The sequence below is a fragment of the Astatotilapia calliptera genome, chromosome 5 (assembly GCF_964374335.1).
Source record: "Astatotilapia calliptera chromosome 5, fAstCal68.1, whole genome shotgun sequence".
Taxonomy (NCBI): Eukaryota; Metazoa; Chordata; class Actinopteri; order Cichliformes; family Cichlidae; genus Astatotilapia; species Astatotilapia calliptera.
Genome location: NC_137426.1, coordinates 35,676,197 through 35,695,612, shown reverse-complemented (window position 1 = coordinate 35,695,612; position 19,416 = coordinate 35,676,197). Strand labels below are relative to the sequence as shown.

Sequence of the window (19,416 nt, the reverse complement as noted above, 5' to 3'; positions counted from 1 at the left end):
GGAAATCTCACAATAAGAAGACAGCAGCTATACCTTGACACACATCAATATGTGTTCGATGAAATGTTTAAATGGAGTATCGTTAATATTCAAAATGTCAAAAGATTTTAAATTATTTTCTTCACATCTGTAATTAGATTCCTGTAACTTTCTCTTTGTCTAATTTTTATTTTTAGTGTCTCATAATTTAATGTTTAAATGAAGCTGACTCCCAGTCAGCCTCTGTACACAAGCCTTTATTAAATATATGACATTGATGCTGAAATTTCTACAGCTTCACAATAACTACATTAAACTATAAGAAATATGGCTCACCAATGCTAGTTTAAACAAAGTATTTTCTTTAGTAAAACTCCCTTGCTTTTTGTTGTTCGTGCTGTAAATGGCTACAGCACTTGCTGTATTCTTGATGTGTAGCTGCTAAGTGAAAAGAAATGAGAGATGCTGAGTGCATCAAGCCCTCAGCAGCCTGGGCCTATTGCAGCAGAACTAAGGGCTGGTTCCGGATCATCGGAGCCAGCTCTAATTGTAGACTTTATTCCAAAGGAAAGTTTTACTGTAAACTTAATCTTGTCTGACTCCCAAATGCAAGCTAGGAACTAATTCTACAGAAGAGGGGTCCGAAAGCTGCAGGCCCTGCCCATTCTACTTTTAAAATACCCCAGGAACCACAAGTAAACCAGCTGTCTGAGAGCAACGTGCTGCATTGGTGTGATATGATACTATGAGGTCTTTAAGATGGCACCTGATTGCGTGGCTGAGTACAACAATCTCAGTTTTATCTGAATTTAGAAGCAGGAAATTAGAGGTCATCTGAATGGCACTGAAAATGTATGCCTTCCAATAATACTGCCTAAGGGAAGCATGTATAATGTAAATATTGCTCTCAACATTGAACCCTGTGGAATTCCGTGATTAACCTTAGCGTGAGAGGAAGACTCCCCATTTACATGAACAAATTGGAGTCTATTAAACAGACTGCAGTGCCGTACCTTTAATACCTTTAATACAGAGAGGTCGTATCTCTGTAGTAAAATATAGTTATCACATACAAAGTGATCAGAGACCATAAGAAGAGCATTTGTAGCCTTCACTGGTGCTGTTTCTGCACTATGATGAATTCTGAACTGTGAAACTCTTCAAACAAACCAATTCCTCTGCAGATGATCTTGAATTACTCATTCATAAAAAGAAGATTGAGATTGGTCTATAATTAGTTAAGACAGCTGGGTCAGGTGATTTTGCTTTTATATCACTGTCCTTGCTTTTGTTTTTACAAAACCAAATCATCCTGAAAATAAAAAAAAATCCTGCATATTATATTGAAGAAGACATAATTTCCACCAGCTATTTCAGAGGCTCTGGAAATGACTGCTGGGTAAATTGGTTTAATGAAACACATCAGGATCAATGAACTCACCCTCGCAAAGACTGTTCCGCAGCTGGTAACCAGCAGGACAAGTGACCTGCAGCTCGCACACAAATGAACCCACTGTGTTCACACAGCGCTGGCTGGGCTTGCAACTGTGGGCACCAGTCACGCACTCATCCACATCTGCAGAAAAAGACAACGGTGACTGTGTGTGAGACAGAGGGAGGGAAGATAACAGGGGGTGCAAGAATATGATGTGGAGGTGAGCTTGCTGATGGACGGGTCCCGTGCATAATTTTGCCCCCGTGCTCAGGCTCTCCGAGCGTCACAGAGATCGAGCTCAGTGAGTTGGCAACAGATGGACAGCAGCAAAACTTCAAATGAAAAGTCTCTCTTATGCGTAAGAATTTGTGGCAGAACAGGAAATTACAAATTTTTGCTTTTGCTTACATGAAAACCATCTAGCTGGGAAGCCTCAGGCATGAAAGTCATTCAGTGCTCCAGCTAAAAACCAAGAGTTGCAGTGAAATGTACAGCTGAGCTCATTAATACTTCAAAAACAACAAACAGAGGCTCTTCTACCAGAATAATTGGAAGAGAAAAGTATGTAGACGGAGAGAAACAGGCCTTAGCTTGAAGAATACCACATCATCTGTCAAACATGGTGAAGGCAATGTTATGGCGTGGGTCTGGTGTTTCTTGATTATGATGATGATAGAAGTAGTAAGCTGAATTTTTCGGTGTACAGGTGTACTGTGCTCAGATTCAGCCAAATGTTGCTAAATTAATTGCAAATTCCTTCACAGTCCAAATGGATAATGAGCCAAAGCGTTCTGCAAAAGCAAGATTGTTTTCAGGGCAAATAATCTGGATATTAATCAGTGGCCAAGTCATTCATCTTTTCTCAACCCAACAGAGCATGCTTTTCAGGTACTTAAGAAAAAATTTAATGCAAAGAGACCCACAACCAAGCAGAAAATGAAGGCAGCTGCAGTAAACGCCTAGCTCAGCATCTCAGGGAAGGAAATGGAGCATTTGGTGATATCCATGTGTGCTAGGCAGACACTAACTGCAAAAAATAGCAATCTTTATAAACTTTATAAACCTAAATGAACCAATAATCTATTAACTCAGCTGTATTCCTGCTGTTACTTTTGTAGGGAGGTGGCCATCACGGTGCAGTGTAGGTAGGTATGTCATAAATCTAACACATTATTATCCTATAATTTAATTTTATCCTCCCACCACCCCAGACAACCTCATTATACGAACTTTATTAATCTATCGGTCTCTTAATCCCCTAAATTCCCAGTTATCACTGGATGGCACTCATTCTAATGCTGTGCAATCTACATATGTAATGTTTCTTCTTTTTAAATTGTTCTCCCAAGTTTGGGCAAAAAACAAAGAAAATTGTTTGTGTAACTAACACGCAAGATGAAAATTTCAATTCCCCCCCCAAAAAAGGCTGTTTGTCCTTTCTCCAGCCTTTAGGGCTACAGCTGAGGTTATCACCACTCATGACCTCACAGGGTTAACATCCACCAGCTCATCAGCTACCTTTAAAGGTTTAAGGTTAAGGTCAGGGTTCAGTTAACATCCACCTCTTTTTAGAGGTAATAATTTAAATGTCTTCAAACTGGAACACCTGGAATAAACAAGCTTTACGTGAAAGATAACCTTTAAAAATGTGTCTATCTACTGCAGCATGTGGCCAATAGATGACCAAGTTGAGTTTTGTTTGTTCCTTTGTAATATTTGACTTTGAAGAAGTCAAACTGAAAATAACAGGTCTGGGCAAAAGCTACATGATATTTTGCTTGTTAAGCGTGTTTGTGTGAAATGAAAAAACAGTTGAGAGCCTTTAAATCTTTATCAGTCAAACTGTGCAGCAGCCAGTAAACAGGCGCTGTTGATTTATGACAGCGGTGGCCTTGTGCTGAGACGGTGGATCGCCGCTCTGTCGTGGCTCGTCTTTATCAAACGGCTGCATTCCCTTATCACGCATCACATGCGAGGCCGATTAGTTGGATGCACTGATAGGGTAACGCTGGGATTATTGTGTGTGTGTGTATGTGTGTTTGTTTGTGTGTGGCAGCCATCCACATTTGAAGATCACCCCAAAATATGGTGCATTCCACAGGGAACCAGACAAAAAAGGTGTTGTACAAAATATGCTGGAGAAAACAAAAATCTGGAACAAGAGGGAACATATTCTCCTGTGCTCCCCGTGTGTGTGTTTGAGTGCCAGCAATCCCTTTTTGAAAAGTCTTTGTCGACTTTCAAAGTTTTTGCCGTGGGGAATTTGAATAAACTGTGTGCCTTACAACACCATCCCACAGGCAGGAGTAAAAACACAGATCTGAAGTTTTCAGCGTGTACCTGGCTTTGTCACATCCTGCAGCTTTTTTTCTGTTAACCTCATAAAACTGCACCTCATCACCTCTCACAGCTCAGAGCGTACTTTATGGTATTATATGAGCCCCCTGTGGAGCTGCAGCAAATGCATTTGTCTAAATAAAATTAACAGTTTTCCCTTCTTGAGCAGCGCAGTGGTGACAAATTCTTGTTTGCGAGCTATCTTTGCAAACGTCTCCATTTCTTCCTCAACTGAGAGACATCTGTTATGAACATTGTAGGGAGGGATATTTCCAGGGGCAAAATCCTCCTGAGCTCATAGACCACCCCTTCCTCTGGGCGCTGCTGGCCTTCAAGCACAGGGTTAGACAGGACTGTTTCCAAAGTTTGCGTATTGCCAGTGGTGCAGAAAGTCTCCTTCCACCACAGCGCTCTGGTGGCCAACGTTATTTCCAGTTTGTCATTCAAATCCGAAAAAGCAAAGGAAATCGGGCCTAATGCTTCAATGTCCCTACACCTCTGCTGACTTGCCCCGTGGAGACAGCCTCATTACACAGTGAAGCGATCCAGTACAAGGTGGAAACAACTTATTTTTGAGAAATACAAATGCTTAGTTGAATGGACAAGGGAGACAGCAGTTTGAAAGGAATTCCATCAAGAGCGAGCACAGGGAGATGTCCGAAAGGCACCACAGATGAAAACACACACACAGTTTTTCCTACACACTTGACCCAGCAGACAATGAAGTATTTATTTATTTTTTATTTTTTTAAGGTCAAGCTGCAGTGAATGAAGTCAGCCTTGGCTTATTTGCCGAACTAGTTTTAAACGTGGAGGTTAAAGTTGCACGCCGCGAGCCTGATTCCACTGTCGGCTGTGACAGCGGATAAATGAAGGCAGCTAAACCACACAGAGTGGAACAGATGCATTCAGGTGTGTACCTGTTATTGGGGTATTTTTTTCAGGCTTTTACAATTTGCACAGATGCAACTTTAGTTTCCAGGTTTTTGTGTACAGACACTGAAAATGATAAATTGATGAGCCAAAAGATCACTGACAGAAAATAAAGCCAATAATTTTGATTCAGTGTTGTCGATGTTAGTGGGTCAGAGCAGTGAAACTCGTCTTTACTGAAATATGTTAATATATGAAAAAGGACTGAAACAGTACGCCTCAGTTTTTCTAATGCTGCTCTAGTAAATGAAAGACATATGTCAGCAGGACTCTTGGGGCTCTGGTAGCTCATTGCTTAAATTGTTCTATAATTATAAAATAGAAAGTTTCACCTCGACCCATCCAGTCACCAGAGGTTTCTTGCTGTTAAAAGGGAATTTTACCATCCCACTGTTTTCAAGTGCATTCTCATAGGGGGTCATCTGTTTGTTGAGGTATTGTATGGTCTTTACCTTTCAGTATAAAGCCCCTTCAGGTAACAGGGGTTGTAAACCAGTGCTATGTAAATAAAACTGAAGTAAATTTCATTTACATTCCTTTCCAGGCATAAACTGAATGACTTGATTGTCTGAGAAAAACACTAAAATATTGCCTAAACCTTGAGAAACACCAGGAACGTCTGTATGGGATGATGATATTAGAGTCAGATTAGAGATTACTTTAGCCTAGATTGGACTGTGATTCAGAAGACATCGTGGTCAATCAGTGTCATCTTCCACAAAGACAATCCTGACCATGTAAGTGTCCAGATTATGGCAGCAATGCAACCACAGAGATGATAACATGGTGGAGGATGTCATCCATAGTTATCATTCAAGTAATAACTCTGTAAGCTTTCGATCTCCACAAAACACTCGAAGGAATGCAAAACAAATCCAGTCCTGCCCGCAATGGTTTGTTTAGTCCCAGTTCAGAAAAGGGTGAAGGTGTCAGCCACATGCACTGGAGCCAACTGTGTGTGCATTTGGGTGTACGCCCCTGGGATGTTCATTTGTCTGAACCACATGTATCATTCAAGTTGTGCATAAAACCTTCTCTTAAAAACAGTCTTTTCTTAAAAAAAAACATCTCCATGGGAAGAACTGTGTGCTAAAATATTACCAGTTATTCACATTCATATGCAGCTGAAAGCGAGATCACGAAAAGCAGCTGTATTTACCCTGTAAACCTGCAAATTAAAATATAACAGTCTCAATAAGGGACGACTCGCAGGTTTTCTGATGGAAGTGCTTCCATTTGCTAAACAAATTACAGAAAAGTGCAAATGATCCCAGGTGTTAATACTTTCACAGTCTGATGCACCCTCATTTCAAAAACACTCAGGATCATGTGCAAATCATTTAAAGTCTATATTCCATTAAAATGATAGAGCATATGAAACCCTCTGTGTTGCATCACCTCTTCTTTAAAAACAGTGCTTTTGCTTCATAACAGATTTCAGCTGTTCCTCCTTTTTTAATGTCAGCAGTCTTCTAATAGTTGCAAACGGTGGTTTGACATTGTCTTGCACAAATAAGCAAGTCCTTTCCTATGGCCCTGAAAAAGATGGAGGCATATGTTGCTTCAAAACCTGAACACATTTATGCACTAAAGTTTCCTTCACAGATGTGCAACTAACTCATGACATGTGCACTAATGTGCAATCCCCGTACCATATGTATATTTGAACTGTGGGCTGAAACCAATCAGGTGGTCCCTCCAGTTTTAGCCCACAAAGCCTGGAGACCATAACCTCCAAAAATAAGTTCAGCCCCTTTATGAAATGTTTTGCTTGCATTAAATTCAAAACTAGCATATACTTTATTTTGCACTTCATTCCAGCACAATATATTTTTGTTCATTTTACACACCTACCCACCCACCAAGCATCAACAGCAAGTACTCCAGAGTTTACTTCACAGTCTACTTATATATCTTTCAAATCCTCAGCACCCCCTCGCAATCATGACCTGTCATGGTATTTGCTTTGTTTCATTCCACTCTGCACTAAATGTTGCCCACCCACAAGTCCACATGTGGGAGCACTTTAGGGAAAGAAAGTGCTCACTTTGCTCACTGAAGGAAATGATAGGAGGGAAAACACTTCCTTTAATGTAGTACTTGTTCATCTTGAGTGTTATCCTGTCTGGTAACAGACTCAGCACTTCCAGCACACACTTTGTTAATTTTAGTGATTTCGCACCTAAAGCCTCCTACCAGTGTCCCGAGCTACCACACAAACATGCTGAAAGAAAGGTACTGAGTACATACACAGATGCTGTGTGTAGTGTGTGATATTGCAACAACTGCTCCCACAGAGTAATTGGCTATGGTTGAATCATGCTTGAGGCGACAGTTTCCACCACCTAACATTGGGAGCCCAATCAGCTGATGCATTGTTTAGCATCACGAGACCTTCATGAGTGACTGAATCCAATTGAAAAGTGCCCCGACCTATGGACAGACACTTCATTTCACTGCAGCTCTGTCATCCGGCCTGCATGTATTTGTTCCTTTATGCATTCACTGGGTTTGTTGTTGCTGTTAGGTTGCTTGTTACCTTGTGGTAACCAGGCTTGAGGGAGACAGCTTAAGGGATACATATGAGCTTTGTGAACCACTCCAATTACTGCCAATGGTAATGTGACAAGAAAGCACGGCGGCCCTTACCTTCACACATCCATCCATCTGTCATCAGTGAGAACCCCGGGAAGCAGGAGCAGCGAGCCCGGCCTGCCACGGCCTTACACTGTTGACTGCAGCCACCGTTGTCTGCAAGAGACAAGCAGCATGATTACAGTTGTCTCTGCATTCCACACAGCTACACCTCCAGGGCAGTCATTTGCAGTCATGTTTCTCATCTTTGTACTGTTTCTCTTGCTCTCCCGAGGCTACCATGGACCCCACCTTCCCTCCCGCACACTGATCATTTGCTCCCTGCTGGAAGGAGCCTCTCATGAGCCATCGCAGTCACACACCAGAATCAATTCTCCCTATTTAACAGCTCAATAGCTCTGTCACAAAGAGGCATGGGCCAGGAACTGTTTCCCCACAATCTCTAACCAACACATTCCCCTCTAAAGCTCTGTAGCGGCGAAGGCCGCTCTATACATCGATCAGGATCTTCTTATAGCTAACAGAGACACTTTGAAGGAGTGGAGGCTTTCACTCGAAGTTGGACTTTTGAGCTTAAGGGTTTGCAGTGCTCATCTCCCACTGACATGATTAGGATTCTGCTAATGAAGCTGCTGAAAGCTTAGATTAACTAATACTAATCAGTTTATTAGTGAAAACATGTTGTGAGGCAGCTCTTCCTGTTTTGACCTGTCGTAACTCTGGAATGTTTTACCTGTGAGCAGTCAGGAGGCGCTCACACACATCGTGTTAGTAAGAGCAGAAATGTATGACTTCTATAGACAGAGTTAGAAAGTGAATGCAGTAGTGATGGCTTGTTCATTTCCCCACCATACATAAAGCCATAACTCATTCTCACCACATATTACACATGTTTGGACACATTTTGGCGAGGTCTCTCTTGGAAAATAAATTTTAAACTCAGTGAAAATTTTTACTTTTAAATAAAGGATATTAAAAAAAAGCTTTAACGTCTTAACATCCACCATGTCACTGGCTACCCGTTCAGAGCTAGTGTTGGATTTTGTTTTAAGCCTACAGGATGTGTTTTTGACATGTAAGAATTATATACACAGTGGCTCGCAAAAGTATTTGAACTTTCCCACATTTTGTCTCATGACAGCCACAAACATGAATCTATTTTATTGGAATTCCAACACAAAGTGGTGCACACGTGAGAAGTGGAACGAAAATCATACATGATTCCAAACATGTTTTACAAATAAATAACTGAAAAGTGGGGTGTGCGTAATTATTCAGCCTCCTGAGTCAATACTTTGTAGAACCAGCTTTTGCTGCAGGTCTAGCTGCCAGTCTTTTAGGGTCTGTCTCTACCAGCTTTGCACATCTACAGACTGAAATCTTTGCCCATTCTTCTTTGAAACAGCTCCAGCTCAGTCAGATTAGATGGACAGCGTTTGTGAACAGCAGTTTTCGCCACAGATTCTCGATTGTATTTAGATCTGGACTTTGACTGGGCCATTCTAACACATGGATATGTTTTGTTTTAAACCACTCCATTGTTGCCCTGGCTTTATGTTTAGGGTCATTGTCCTGCTGGAAGGTGAACCTCCGCCCCAGTCTCAAGTCTTTTGCAGACTCCAAGAGGTTTTCTTCCAAGATTGCCCTGTATTTGGCTCCATCCATCTTCCCATCAACTCTGACCAGCTTCCTGTCCCTGCTGAAGAGAAGCACCCTCAGAGCATGATGCTGCCACCACCATATCTGACAGTGGGGATGGTGTGTTCAGAGTGATGTGCAGTGTTAGTTTTCTGCCACACATAGCGTTTTGCATTTTGGCCAAAAAGTTCCATTTTGGTCTCATCTGACCAGAGCAGCTTCTTCCACATGTTTGCTGTGTCCCCCACATGGCTTGTGGCAAACTGCAAACGGGACTTCTTATGGTTTTCTGTTAACAATGGCTTTCTTCTTGCCACTCTTCCATAAAGGCCAACGTTGTGCAGTGCACGACTAATAGTTGTCCTGTGGACAGATTCCCCCACCTGAGCTGTAGATCTCTGCAGCTCGTCCAGAGTCACCATGGGCCTCTTGGCTGCATTTCTGATCAGCGCTCTCCTTGTTCGGCCTGTGAGTTTAGGTGGACGGCCTTGTCTTGGTAGGTTTACAGTTGTGCCATACTCCTTCCATTTCTGAATGATTGCTTGAACAGTGCTCCGTGGGATGTTCAAGGCTTGGGAAATCTTTTTGTAGCCTAAGCCTGCTTTAAATTTCTCAATAACTTTATCCCTGACCTGTCTGGTGTGTTCTTTGGACTTAATGGTGTTGAAAAAAATATATATTCTGATTGCTTGGGTCATCATTTATGATGGCTTAGAGCACACAGCGTCCAAAGACTAACAGAAAATGTGAGCCAAGTAAGGGATCAGTGGAGAAGCATAGCAGAGCCAAAAATCATGTGTCATATTCTGACATTGGTGATATTGATATATTAAGTAAATCTATGAATAATATAAGAGACCAGCTGTGTTGACTGCAAATGTTCTCTCTTTGACTTTGGTATATTTATAACATTTATTGGTCCAATATATTATATTAGACTTCATTATTGCTTTATAGACCTACATCTCGAGTTGTTTGAGCTGTGTTTTTGAGCTCCTGTCATAAATCTTTTCCAGATATGGCAACATTTTAAGGGACAATTGCATTGCAACTTTTGCATTTGCCTTTAATATCTTTGCTGGCCTCCTTCATTATGTCTGGAGCAGTTTATCCAGTTAGCTGAATGATTAGGTACACCCAAAAAGGAGGTTACATTGTTTGGGGGTTTAATAAGAGCTTAATCTGACTGTGAAACACAAATAACACACAAAAAATGCCCACTAATAAAAAATATGTTGTCTTACAACTGAAATTACCGTGACAGAAATAATGGAAGTCGTGTGTATGGATGCAATAAAAACAGCTTGCATTCATCTCTCCAGGTTACACAGGCGACAGATTACTAACCCAATAATTTTAATCTATCTTTACTGCTACACAGAATGCAGAAAATCTAATATTATACAAAATAACTTTTAACACAAGAAATCAAGAAAAGTTTGAAGCATCAGGAAAACATATGGACATCACCTTCAAAAAAGTGTCCTTTCATCGTGCGCAGTGTGAGGAGCCACACCGTATGCTCACCTACAACCACATTTCCACTCTTTATCCCTCGGCTGCAGAATTAGACGAAAAAAAGCTACTATGAAGCTTTTTTTATTAGCACATGACAGATGGGTGTGACCTGCCTGGACTACTGCCTTACTCAAGTTAATTATGCTACATGTATGATAGCTGTCCTGTGGGTCTCAGTTAAGAATAAAGTAGAATTTCTGAAAAATATTTAGAGAAGTTAGACACAACTACAACAACTATAATGCAGTTTATGATATCTTATTGGAAATGTGGCAAAAAGGATCCAAATAGCAAAAAATATGACACACATTTAACCTTTAACCTGACTGATGAAGCTGATTCAGGGTCTACCTCATATGGGCTACAGTTCAGGTGACAGTTGCTCTAACCCTTGAACCAAACTCACAGCGAGTACGTTTGAGCCCAGGGGTTAGACTTCTCCTCAAAAGACTAATCAAAGACTGTTGCACGCCACAAAACTCCTGACAGCACTGTTACCAAGATGTATGTTCCAGATTATGGTCAATCGTGTCTGCTCTCTGGGGATCAGTTGATGTTTCTACCAATGGAGCGATTCTTATTTAGCACTTTTCTTCACCCAAGCACATTTTCTATGCAGTGCTTTTTATCTAACATTCACATACATTCAATACTGCAATGAATGCATCAGAGAGCAACTTGAAGTTAGTATCAGCAGCCCAGGATCGAACCACCAGCCTTCTGATTAGTAGATGACCTGCTCTACCACCTGACTTACAGCCACCTCACTGCACATCAGAGCTGCTTTCCGAGACAGGTTGTCCCAGTGATGTCATTTGCTTTGTGGTCCAGTGTTTAGATTACCTGCACATGGATTGAGGCTAAAGGAGCTGGTGGTGGTTGTAGTAGTTTTAGTAGTAGTGGTGGTGGGGGAAAAAGCTGGACCGTCAACTTCTCTGAGGCCATTGTCCTCCTTGAAGCTCACTGCAGAACAACAACAGCACAGACTGTGAGAAACATGTAGCGGTCCAGCTAACCGAGGCTACTGCGTTCCTACCATTTAATGTTTCTAATATATGCAGCAAATTTGAAAACGAGCAATATTCCAAGACATCATTTGACCCATGCTGAGTGTTTTTGTCATTATACTCTTTTATGGAGCAGAGAGAGTTCTATGAATAAATGAACATTTTTATTTGAGGGCGTAATGGGTGGATTTGTTATACTCCTCTTTAAATATCTTTTTCCCAAGGGCCATAAATATGATGGCGATCAAATCTGCTGCTGGTTTAACCACAGCACAACCATAGATTAGCTTACTGAGATTTCTGCATTTAAGCTTTTAGTGGAAGTAAAATACTTTTTTGTTATGCAGCTGCCTCATCTCGTGTCAGTGAATTCTGAACACGTGGAGTTTTTTTAAACCGAAGTAGCACAGGGTCAAACTAAATATGACAGCCACAGAATTTCAAATAATGTGACAAATGAAGTAATTAACACAACCCATTATGTCCAGTGCTTGGAACCTTGGTTCCTGACATGCATGTAAATGTTACTTTACATCTACCACCCACCTAAGCACTGTTGCAGCCCAAGAGCCCCACACCAGCTCATGGCTGTGCAATAATACTTGAACAGCTCAAAAAAACAGTGCTTATCCAGTTCTCAAACTCACGTGGTCCCAAACAGCCTAACCTGTCCTTGAAGAACCTCGGAGACACTGCGTCCATGTCCTGACAGGTCATGGACACAGTGGGCATGTGGTTTTTATGTCATGGCTGATTGTTATACACCACTCTCACGGTGTCATTTTTCTAAAATAAATACACAAAGCATTCATTTGTCTGTTTGTTAGCAGTGTAGCATCCAAAGTTTTCAAGATATCATTTTAAAATCTTGTGCGATGGTAGATGCCAATAATAGCTCGAGCTGATTTCATTTTGATGAAAATCGGGTCAAAGTCACACCAAATATGAAAATCAGTAAAAACTTTATATTACCCACAGCTTTTCATGAATATTCTTCAAACTTTGCAACAAAATACTTGATCTTGGGGGAAATAAGTACCTGTATTGACTAAGCATTTGACCATGACCTTCACTGTTAGTGCCCAAGGTCAAAATTAGCCTTGAAAAAATATTTAAAGAAACCATGACAAGAGAGAGCTGTACAATCATTTTTTTTTCAATATGATGACCTAAGATGTCATAATGACGCCATAACAGGCTGATGTCATTAACCTCCCTCATAAAACATCAAAGTTTTAGTAGAGCCCTTGCCCTTCGAGAGGAGTTGCGCTCTCTGAGTGCTCCACTGAGCTCTCTCTCAGCTCATATTCAATCACCCTGCTAGCACCCCAACATAAAGCATATGCCTAGAGTAATGGGGGTAGTGAAACTCCTTTTGAAATAATCTTATGTCCATTTGTCACTTTCAGCTCTTCCTGAGATGTTTAAATGTACCTATACTACCAAACACATGGAAACCCTGTTCCTTTAGCCTCTATGCAATTAGTGCATGTCATGTTTTTGTGTATTGTGCATGACAGATATATATAACTACATATGACACATTGTTCAGCATTTCAAACACAGCACAACAATCTTGTCAAGCCTTGGATTTCTCCAAATATGAAATTAAAATTATGATTTTAAGGACGGGCTACTGTACCTGGTGCACACGAATGTCCATCCAGCTGCAGGATGTAGCCCTGGTGGCAGCTACAGCGATAGGAGCCCCAGATGTTGGTGCATGTGTGCTGGCACAGCTGGCCAGGGTAGAGCTCACACTCGTCAACATCCTCCTGCTCCTCCACAGTGTTGGCAGCTTCATCTGTGGAACTGATGGAGAAGGCTTCCTTGGGGAACTTATTGTCTGATACTGGGAGTCCGTGGAGAGGAGGGGGGGGGGGGGGGGGGGTGTAAGATTAGGAACCAGATTTTCTGTATTTATTCCAAACACTTATCTAATGAAACTGACTTGAAGACACAAAACAACATCTGCTCGTCCCCTACAATCAAATTCAAAGTGTGTATGTGTGTTTATACAGTGCAGTTATACATTTCCTGTTTTAGTTTTACATGAAAACAAATGTAAAAAGTCAACTGTGAAACCCTCATTGCATTTATAGAACGCTTAATGTTCTTTACTAAATGAGAGTAACGTATTCTGAATACTTTGGATTACTTAATAAATGATCATGCTCTTGACAACCAACACCAACTAGATTTTTAAATCTTAATATAAATGAGTAACAGTCGGTGGACATTAGGTAAGGCTGCACTTTTTGCAGCGATCTCGTATAGAAGACTATATAAAACAGGTCCACGGCTCCGAACCGTAGTAAAGGGACCTCTGGCTAATACGTCGGGTTTGTGTCGGGCTCGTAGCTAAAAACTAGCTTCACTTTGTTGTCTGGGTCAACTTTGCTAGTGAGAGACAGAGAGAGGCGTTGAAAGGCTGCTCTAACGTAACGGGTATGGCAGTCCATTCTCCCTGCAGCACGGACTACACTGCCCATAAGGCTACATTCTTTAGGGCTATGCCTGTAACACTCTGCCTATTGCCTTCATATTAAATCATTTTTTAAATAATAATTTTTAAAAATATTTCTCCACCTCGCCACCTCCGGGCCACAAGTGGTAGTGACGTGGTCCGTGAGACACAGACATTGTTTTGTTTGGGTTTCCACCTGCGTGGAATTACCAAATATAGAGAGGGGGCAGCCTAACATATGAAACAGGGAAGTACCGCCGTGTAATCCATTTACTTCAACAAAGTAACTGTATTCTGAATACCACCTTTTTAAACTGTAACTGTAACAGAATACAGTTACTCATATTTTGTATTTTCAATACATACTGCTGGTACATGTATTCCGTTACTCCCCAACACTGACGACTAGAAAGCATTGATATTAGAGTTGAGAATTGAGTTCATTTAAAGACCCTACAATAATTCAGAGAAAACCCCAACAATCAGACAGCCCTGTTTGAGCAAGAACTGGGTGACAGTCACAAGCAAAAACTCAGGACAGCAGGAAAAAACCTCTCGCAGAACCTGCATCAGGAAAGGGTTGCGATCAACGAATCAACGATCACATGGAGCCTTTCTATCTGACCAACAAACATCAGCAGACACACAAACTGTTTGTTAGCAGTTCATCAACTTTTACACAGGTCTGTGTAGTTCTGTTTAACTAATGAATGTCTGTGCTTGTGACACCTCTGATTACTGAACTGTCTCTCTGAAAAGTGCGCTGTGCCTCGTACACTTAATAATGACCCAACTTGATTGAGATCACCTTGAAAACAAAGTGTTTTATCTCAAACAGTAGATATGCAGATGTGATAAATGTATATTGCTAAACTTGTATGCTGCATTATCCAACACTATCCATTATCCAATATTCAAGCAAGACTGCGTTCAATCTTGCTAAATCTTTATGGTCACATGACTTGGCAGGTGCATCCTCGATCAGATTTTAAGGCTTTAATACGGCTGCTGTACGTGCCGCTTTGGGCTAAATTTGTAAAGCAAAGTAATTTTGGACTAAATAAAGGCTGACTGGAAAAAAAATGTCCATAAATGTTGAGCTCGGGATTTAGGTTATTACTGATGCATTTTCCCTTTGTAGAACAGAATAATAATAATAATGGATTGGATTTATATAGCGCTTTTCAAGGCACCCAAAGCGCTTTACAATTCCACTATTCATTCACTCTCACATTCACACACTGGTGGAGGCAGCTACAGTTGTAGCCACAGCTGCCCTGGGGCAGACTGACAGAAGCGAGGCTGCCATATCGCGCCATCGGCCCCTCTGGCCAACACCAGTAGGCAAGTAGGGTAAAGTGTCTTGCCCAGGGACACAACGACCAGGACAGAGAGCCCAGGGATCGAACCGGCGACCTTCCGGTTACAGATGCGATTCCCAACCCCCTGAGCCAGAAGACATGGAGAGATACATTGCAAAAATATAATTTATCAATAATATGTCCAGATGTGGGTTTTAAAAAATATCTCTCACAGTCATTTACCTGGGGTTTAAATTCAGAGGATTAAATGTTTCCTGCTTTAATTAAAAGGCAGTGAGTCATAAGACTCAAAATATCCCCCCTGGAAATAATTACAGTTGCTTCTCATGCAATTTTTAAAATTCTAAATACACTCACACAGTAAAAGCATCTTTGCTGTGAGGGTGTTTGCGAGAATTATTAGATAGACTCAATGGACGTCACTAGTTTTTGCAACCTTAAAACCTTGCAAAGCTTTCAGCAGGTTAATTGATTCCCACTTCAGAATGACATCATTCAGACTTTTTTTGGAAGCTAAAGGAAATGAGCTGCAGTGGATTGTTCAAGCAGAGCCTATTAAAGGGCAGGATTATGTGGAATTCCTCTTATGTTGTGAATGAAATAACAGCCTAAAGCGTTGAGAAGACCAACCTTACCTCACCATCGTACTAAAAAACAACTATTCCCATTAAAGGACAACCATGAAAATAATGAACTGCATTTCCATGCCGTGTGTCTGTTCCCAATATATAAAACTAAGAAGCCGGAAAAGGGTCTTCCAAACCGCAAACTAATGATTATGGAATGATTCTTCTGCTTTTGTAAAAAGTTTTATGTCACCCATCACGAACTGATGTCATTGATGAAAAACATGCAAATCCCTTCTAATAGCGCCTACAGCTGCAAACAAGGTATGTAGGTCATATTCAGTGAAATGTTAACAAGCAGTCATGTTTTTGCAGATGGAATGAAAAGCAAAGGTTTGCTGAAATGCTTGTGCATTAAACCTGAGCTTCTTGACAACCCGCTGGATCAAAGACAGAGGAAAACTTTGCTGGCCCAAGTAGAGAGACAACAGCCCGAGCTGCCATCTGTTCCTGATTCATCACAGCTCCCCATTACTCTGCACGGTAACGTGACTCCTGACCGATCAACCCTGAGCATCTGACATAGGCCTGTATGAGAATAAAATACTGATGGCTCAGATCTGGACTGCTTGCTGTTGTAGTGCAGTTTTGCCAGTAGCCACAAATACGTGAGAAGTTGGTGAGGAGTGTGTATGTGTCATAAACTCAACGTGCTTAACATGAAAGATAAAAACACAGAAACCTAACCCATAACAAACATGCAAACAGACAAAAGCTATTAAATGTAAGCCTATGAGATTAAAAAGACTGTGAGTCTGTTTTTGAATGCACACATAGATGTGACTGATCTGAGGTCAGTGGGTAGCTTGAGCCAAAGAACAGGACCACAGTAATAAGAGCACCCTCAGCACACTTAGATCCAATTCTGGGAGCAGTTAAATTATTTGCACATGATGACCTGAAAGGTCCATTTGAGTTACAGACACTGAGCAAGTCAGCGATATACTGCCGGCGCACACCAGTGAATTTCCTTCAGCCATGTACTCATGCTTCATGGATAGTCCTGGTACACTGAGCTTTACAGTATTGTAACCTGTATGATCTGCCTGCATGAACAAATTTCTTCAAGTCACTTTGAGATGAGAGTTTTTTAAATTCTTGATTCTGGTAGAAAGCACTTCCAGCAATCTTATTAATGTGATGCCATATTAATAAGATCACCATAGATCTCATAGCATCATATCAAAGCTTTCAGCTCCCAGTTTGGATTCAGGAGAATCCAAGATTTCCCTTTTGATAAAGCATAAAGTCCTCTAACCCCCAACCAGTCATGGGGGATGGCTTCCCCTCCCTGAGTGTGGTTCTGCTGGAGGTTTCTTCCTGTTAAAAGTGTGTTTTCCGTCCCAATGTCACCAAATGTTGCCCAAAAGCAGGTTGTTTGATTGTTTTCTCTGTAATATTGTCAGGCGAATTGAACTTAGTTGAACTGAATGTCCGAACTGATGGCAACATTCCTGACTTGCTCACTGTGTTTCTGAGAAAAGGATGGCAAATATGAACCTTTTCTGTCTCTGGTTTCTTTGACCTGCAATGACTTGTCTCTGTTCAGTTCTAAAAAGTTCCTACACAGACAAAAAGTTTAAACAGACAGGAGCAATATGCGGGATGTAAAATATCTCCTGTTTGTGAATGTATTTGTTTATTTTTTCATACTTAAGTAACTTTAAATACTCTTAAAGAGTTTTACACTCAATCTCTGTTTCTTCGTATTTTGGATCACAGAACTGTGACTGGGAAACAAAGACATTCCCCAAATTTCTCTTTACTGACCATCCCAAAATAAAAGCAAACGTGAAGAGGAATAAAATGTAAAAAAAGATGAATTAGACTGATAGAATCTCCCCCGATTCATGTGGGAATAACAATGTGGCATGTTATTTCAAACCTAATTGTTGGACATACTGAAAAGACTGTCGGGTGTTTGCTTTCGCTGCTTCTTGCAGCCTATTTTATAAAAAAATGTGACATGCTGTGATAATTAACATAGCACCTGCTGAATTTAATGAGCATGTGGTAGGCCATGCACTGGAATGGATCAAAGGGCACATAGCTAACCTCACTAACCTCACTACATGAATATTTTTGTTGAGACAGGAAAGAACAGTTCACAAAGGTTCTGAAACTTTCAGTCATAATTACTACATTGTTTCACCTGCCACTTCCTTTGCTTGTTTTTTATTATACATAATATAAGTCGTAGCACGTGCAAAGTGCATAACATACGTGTTTTGCCAGGTGGAAATTGACTGTGCAGTGGTTTACAGATACCTTTCCTGGGAAGGGCAGTTGGTCTTGGCTTCTGCTTTCTCCTCAACAGGCTCAGAGCATCCCCTTCCTCGCAGCAAGTGAGGAAGATGTGGCCGCATGGATAGCCTAGGTGCTGGTGGGCATCACAACCTCGCCCTTCACTGCGAACACGTAAGCCAAGCACACAGCAGCTGCAGCACACCTGCCAGTCCGCACAACAATAGCATAGCCTGTTAGGAGAGTATCACCGGGGTGTCGTTCACATCTCTAATCATCACCTCACTTTATGGCCCTCTGCTTTTTGCTGGTTAGTAAACATCAGCATGAAAGAGAAACAGATGAGCAAGCTGCTTTATCGCACTGCAAAGGACTTCAGCTGCGTCATGTTTTGTAAAGAAAACCACACATTAACCTGGTTTTTGCAACCATCCTCTAAAACCCAGCAAGCAGAAGACCTGATACCGGAACATTTAACTCAGGTGGATTAGCCACAAGGTAAAACTCAACTACTTAGAAAGTAGAAAATGTTGCATTTCAAATTAAGACTTCGACATTAAAGATTTTAATTTAAAAGCTTTCGCAGCTGTTTTCTTCAAATAAGTCAAAATTCTAATGTGGTTTAAGTTCAGAATTCAACTGGCAAATGCAACTTTCACTATGTTATTGTGACAGAAAAAAAAACAGAATTTTCTCCCCGTTTCTGTTAACAAAGCAAAACAAGAGTGAGCCTCTGGTCAGCAAAAGTGCTTGCTTCATGGAGAACTTGGTGGATCTGTTCACCATCTGTCATGACTCAACTGCCTTCCTCTTCCCTGTGAATCTTCTACTGTGTGTACCTGATAGGAGTCATCTAGACACGAGTCCCGCTCATCCACGTCACAGGTGTCTCCACCTCTGGCTGAGGTCACGCCTAGTTCACACTGTCTTTCCTTCACAGAGCTGAGACAGCACTGCTTCTGTGCAACACTGGAACACACACACACACACACACACACACACACACACACACACAGCGAGTATTTTAGCACTTTCTTGTGCTTCATATTACTCCATACGTTAAAAGTAAATTCTTCGTTATGCATATTAATGTCAACTATATAAATAATGGAGACATAAACAAGTTAGTAAAAGTGTTTCTGAGGTCACAGGTGCTGTCCTCATAGACTTCTATACATCCAGATGGCTTTTTGTAAAAAAGGAGTTGCAAAAAGCGGCTTTACTTTTCAGACATCTTTTATGACCGTCTGATGTTACACAGAAGAAAAACAGTGTGCTCCATATAACCCAAGCAGCAACTCCTTATACGTTTTTA

At 41.1% G+C, this 19,416-nt stretch overlaps 1 protein-coding gene across 2 annotated transcripts in view; it reads right to left on the bottom strand.

The window, feature by feature from the left end:
• The window catches only part of fbln2 (fibulin 2), a 72,294-nt gene that overhangs the window by 12,367 nt on the left and 40,511 nt on the right, over window positions 1-19,416 (bottom strand). For both annotated transcript variants that reach the window (XM_026169063.2, XM_080302150.1), the window contains exons 4-9: window positions 18,941-19,070; window positions 18,126-18,306; window positions 13,085-13,294; window positions 11,279-11,398; window positions 7,334-7,435; window positions 1,421-1,555 (exon numbers count right to left, since the gene is read on the bottom strand). In XM_026169063.2, the coding sequence (XP_026024848.1) occupies window positions 1,421-1,555; window positions 7,334-7,435; window positions 11,279-11,398; window positions 13,085-13,294; window positions 18,126-18,306; window positions 18,941-19,070 (878 nt within the window). The remainder of the gene's footprint in view (window positions 1-1,420; window positions 1,556-7,333; window positions 7,436-11,278; window positions 11,399-13,084; window positions 13,295-18,125; window positions 18,307-18,940; window positions 19,071-19,416) is intronic.